Consider the following 5172-nt stretch of genomic DNA (forward strand, 5'->3'; position numbering starts at 1 on the left):
TGAAGACAGCATGGTTCTCTCAATAATACTTGTTTTATAAGTAACATTTTGGTTTCAACACTGTAACAGGAATGCATGCTACTGAAGACAGCATGGTTCTCTCAACGAGGACATTTGTAAGCCACCCATCTTGAGACTGGATCTTCAAAACTAATAAAAAGTAGATCTTCAAAAGAGAAGAGCTGCTAATGCAGTTTGCAGTTTTGCCAAACTGTTTTAATTTTTACAGTTTTTTTTATAACAGAATAAATATATTTTTCTATAACGTTCAGTATAATGATGGAGATATTAAATCTTTAATAAATTCTTTCTTTATTTTTTTTTACTTGCTAATGCTATCTTTCTAAAAAAAGTCTCAGCCAAAGAATTTGGAGAGGAAACAAGAAGAAGGTATTTATAAATATAATAAAATTACATCTAATATACCTTGGCATCCCTGATTCTCAATAAAAGTCCAGCGGTATAAACAACCTTGACAATTCGTACCAACAACACCAGGAAGACACTGACACTCTCCTGAAGCAACGTCACACACTGCCCCAGGTAAAGAATATTTTTCTACACAGTTGCATGCTGGAAAACAATAAGAATAATCAGTACCGTTAATCGTCCAAATCGAAAGCTTGGACAAACTTACTACTGGCACACAGATAATTCCAGTAATGGTTCATTAACAGGCTTGAAATTTTCTGTTAGTCAATTTCATATTTAGAAAATAATTTTTCTTTGTTTAACTGATCTTCTAAGTTTAAAATCAAATATATCATACAGTTTCACTTTTCAAAAATATGATTGATTTGTAAACACTATACAGTATATTTGAGGAACACATCAAGTAACACAATCTTTCCATAAGTGATACAACATAATACTATAAGTCAACATATATGTCTTGTGTGTGTTTTTAATGTATTTATAACTAAACTTAAATTCTTCTTACTAATTAGTTACTTATAGAAATAAATTGAATTGTGATTGTGGTTTTTCAAACAGTTTCATTTCAGCTCTGAAGAAACCAAGATTTGTTGCTGAATTTCAACCATTTTATTTGTAGCCTTATAATAAATACTCTTGCTGTTCGTACGAGCCATTATTTGTAGCCTTATAATTAATACTCTCGCTGTTCGTACGAGCCATTATTTGTAGCCTTATAATTAATACTCTCGCTGTTTGTACGAGCCATCTTTACAAACAGTTTATTTACTTTAAACTTATCACAATGTAATAATTCTCTACATAGGTATGATCAGCTAGTCATCTGTTTTCTCCAACTTCACACTAAATCTTTCAACAACAACAAATCTATAAACCAATCCATCTAAAAACTAGGTCCTTGAATTTCTAGTTATTGTAGACCTCTGTCTTATTCCACTACAACAAATCATTACACCTGTCCTTCTACATACTAGGTCCTTGAATCTCTAGTTATCATAGACCTCTGTCTTATTCCACTACAACAAATCATTACATCTGTCCTTCTACATACTAGGTCCTTGAATCTCTAGTTATTGTAGATCTCTGTCTTATTCCACTACAACAAATCATTACACCTGTTTTTCTACATACTAAGTCCTTAAATCTCTAGTTATTGTGAGATCAAGTTTATCCTGAAAGTGCCTACTATATACATATTTACATGAGAGTTTAAAAAGTAATGCATGGAACTGTATAGATACATACAAACACATCCTTCTGGAGAATACTGCCAATATCCAGGTTTGCAGCTGTCACACGTAAGACCCGTTGTTCCAGGCCTACATTTACACTGGCCCGTCTCTACATCACAGTTGTTGTCTTCCGAAGCTGGTCCACAGTTGCACCCTTGGCACCCAACACAAGACTTGAATCCCCAGAAACCAACCTATAATATGAGTAATTATACTATGGTATCTTACAAAAAACAACAAACAATTGACTTCCTGTTGATAGATGAAGAACACTTTCATTGCATAGAAAAACTTTATGAGCAGTAACATTAAGTTAGGTAGTTTAGCCCACTGCCAGATTAGCCCATTAGCATAAGTAGCAAATGCTACAGGCCCCGTGCTAATAGGGGCCTTGCACCAATAAGAAAAATATGAATATTTTTCAATACGACTGTTAAAAAAAAAATCAAAATGCTACAGAAATTCATTAGTGTCATATCTACCAGGGCTTCGGAGCACTACAGTCTGGAGGGCTCCTTTATGCTCTGGAGTAAATCCTTTTCTTTTTTAATTGCTCAAGAGCAGATGAGTTTTTCTAGTTCCTTCTGGAGCCCTGATCAAAAATAAATAAAGCCCAGAGTGCTCCCAGAGCAAAAGGGAGTGGAGCAGCTCCAGAGTGAATTTTGTTTTTTTTTAATTGCTGTAGAGAGAATGCATTTCTCCACTCGTCTTTGAAAATGAGTAAATACAATAAAACTGTAGCAGTCATAATAAAGTTTTAAAAATTAAAATGATAGTAAAGAACATTTTCTGGCAGATAGGGGCCCTGCCTTCTAGAAATGCTATGGCCCCCACACATGCTTAATCCAGCACTGGTTTAGCTTAACACTATAATGTTACAAAACTAAAAAATCTGTAATTTATTGTTCCACTAAAACATTCACAAAACAAAACCTTATTATTTTAAATGCAAAGTACAGCATTAGAAAAAGCAGTTTTCAGTTATAAAACCTAAAAAAATAGTAGTACATTCTAGTTTGAATGACTTACATCACAATCATCACATGCCATTCCTACTACATTAGGTTTACAATGGCAAACACCTATTCTGTGGTCACACCTGTCGGTTCCACACTCGTTACACTCGCATTCTGTTGGAAAATAAGATCACATGTATAGATATATATGTATAAACTACTAAAAAAAATTAAAGTATTTTATACTAAAATTGTTCTTCCACCAAATGAACAACAGAGCTGAAATAAGAATACAATTCAGAATGACCTTTTACTCATTAGCTAAAACCCTTGGAACATGAGGATCCTGAAATGAAAATTGGAGACAATTATGATTGTCTTGTCTGAAACAACACGGCAGTTAGGCTGAATGAGTGAATCTACTTCTACAGGATGCACTTTTGATCAGACAGTGGTCGACATTAGAAGATTCCATTCCTCAGTAATCACAATACCAGGCTCTCTTACACTGTTAGGACATTAAAGGTACCTGGCCCCACAGATGGGCTTTAGATTAGGATTTTTCAATGGTCAACCCATGACACCTCAATGAGTTTTGTCCACAGTAATTCATCAATCACTATTTTCAGACATTAGGAATTATCATACATCAGAAAAAAGGTTGATTCGATTACGTCCACGAGAGATCGTACAACTTACTCAAACATCACACTAATATTCCATCTCTCAAAAATACACCAAGAATTGTACAGCTGTGTATACTGATGAATCCTTAAACCACAACTAAACCATCATGGAAATGGTAACATTCAACAATGTCACACTGAGCATATCATTTACATTTAATTCTCCAGACACAAAGACACTGATCGCTAATGGAAACATAAAATCTAGAACTATCTGTGAAAATTAAAGGAATTGGGTTCAAGTGTACAAGATACATCACAAATAACACATTGATATCACTCGTTGATCAGACCCACCAGTCTGTTTTTAACAATAAACTAGCTAATAAATCAGATGAAATTACAGGTTTTTATTAGCCAGAAAATATAAATTTGTATAGGTTTTTCTTCTAATTTCTTTGTTAAACAATCAGTTTTACAATTTGAACCATTCACAAAATTAATGGGACCAATATAAGATTCTTATACTTTGTCAAAGAATAGTTAATATCTTATCACAATTTTGTTACAGTAGACAACTTTCTCCTTCTTAACATAATTAATGAAAACTTAATAATTTCACATATGTTTCTTCAATCAATGTGAACCACAAGTTGTATTGGTAATTTTTACAAAAAACAGGACCACTTTCAAAACATAGGCATTAATAGGTTTCGTAGGTTCATAGAGAGGTGTGCTGATATATCAAGATTAAAATCACAGCTGGTGAGTCATCTGTTGATGTATAATAACCACACAAGGATCATAAAATCACTACAAAATTAATCATTAATTTATAATTATAAAAATCATATCATCTATTAGGCTTGGCATGGCCTGATGGTTAGGAAGCTCAACTCACAATCTGAGGGTCTTTAGATTGAATCCCTGTCACTGAATATGTTTGCCAAATGGACCAGCCACCCAGATGTAAAAATTCTTTGTTTACAAAAATACCACCCAAACCCAAACTAGTTAGGATTCAGGCATAAATTAAAATATATATATTATCTATTACTGTGATATAATTCAGTATATATATATATATATACAAATGTTACATCTGACTCTAAGTTCAATAACATATAACAGAAGCATTGTTTTTCCTTTTATAGGAAAAATGAAATGAGTAGCAAACACATACTGGGGTCATGGGGTCTTTCCCTCTTGGAAAAATATTGTTAATTTTACTAAAAATAGTGCATTTTTCTTGTATCCATTTGTCCACTACTCAAATAAGTTTTTGCAAACATGGGTACAAGATAGGGGTGTAATCACTCCTGCTGATCACACCCCCTGCCCTGCCTATGTTCACGTATCATCAGAACAGAGTAGTATCAACTTTCTTAAAAACTCATTCCCTAAGAAATGGCAGTTTGACAACAGCTTTCCAATTATAAAAAAATACTTAATTTCAAAACTTTTATAAAAAATTCATTTCTGTTTGTGTAAACAAATAACAAGATATACTCACTTTTACAGTCCTTCTTAAATACAGCATCTCCATAAAATCCAGAAGCACAAAGTTCACAAGCAGTTCCAAAGGTGTTATTAAGGCAGGAGTGACACTCTCCAGTAATAGAATCACAACTTTTTGAATTTCCACTGCAGTTACAAGACTGGCAGTAGCTTCCTAACACCTGTGGTTGTCCAAAGTATCCAGCTGAGCAGCTACAGATGAACACATAAAGTTACAACAAACACATGTACAGTTGATGAAATAGAGTGAATCCATTGTTACATGTAAACCCAAACAGATTCAGAGTGAAACATATAGATCAACACATGTATGGTTGAAGAGATAGAGAGAATCCATTGTTACATGTAAACCCAAACAGATTCAGAGTGAGACACATGGATCAGTTATGGTGACATGGATACCCG

The 5172-nt window shown here is 33.6% G+C and overlaps 1 protein-coding gene across 1 annotated transcript in view; it reads right to left on the minus strand.

Moving 5' to 3' along the window:
* LOC106475901 (laminin subunit alpha-like) overlaps positions 1-5172 on the minus strand; it is a gene marked incomplete at its 5' end in the record, with an annotated part of 20668 nt that overhangs the window by 14112 nt on the left and 1384 nt on the right. Inside the window, 4 exons of the mRNA XM_013936576.1 lie at positions 427-573; positions 1681-1861; positions 2697-2797; positions 4763-4959. Coding sequence (XP_013792030.1) covers positions 427-573; positions 1681-1861; positions 2697-2797; positions 4763-4959 — 626 coding nt within the window. The remainder of the gene's footprint in view (positions 1-426; positions 574-1680; positions 1862-2696; positions 2798-4762; positions 4960-5172) is intronic.

The sequence above is a fragment of the Limulus polyphemus genome, unplaced genomic scaffold, assembly GCF_000517525.1.
Source record: "Limulus polyphemus unplaced genomic scaffold, Limulus_polyphemus-2.1.2 Scaffold9395, whole genome shotgun sequence".
Classification (NCBI taxonomy): domain Eukaryota; kingdom Metazoa; phylum Arthropoda; class Merostomata; order Xiphosura; family Limulidae; genus Limulus; species Limulus polyphemus.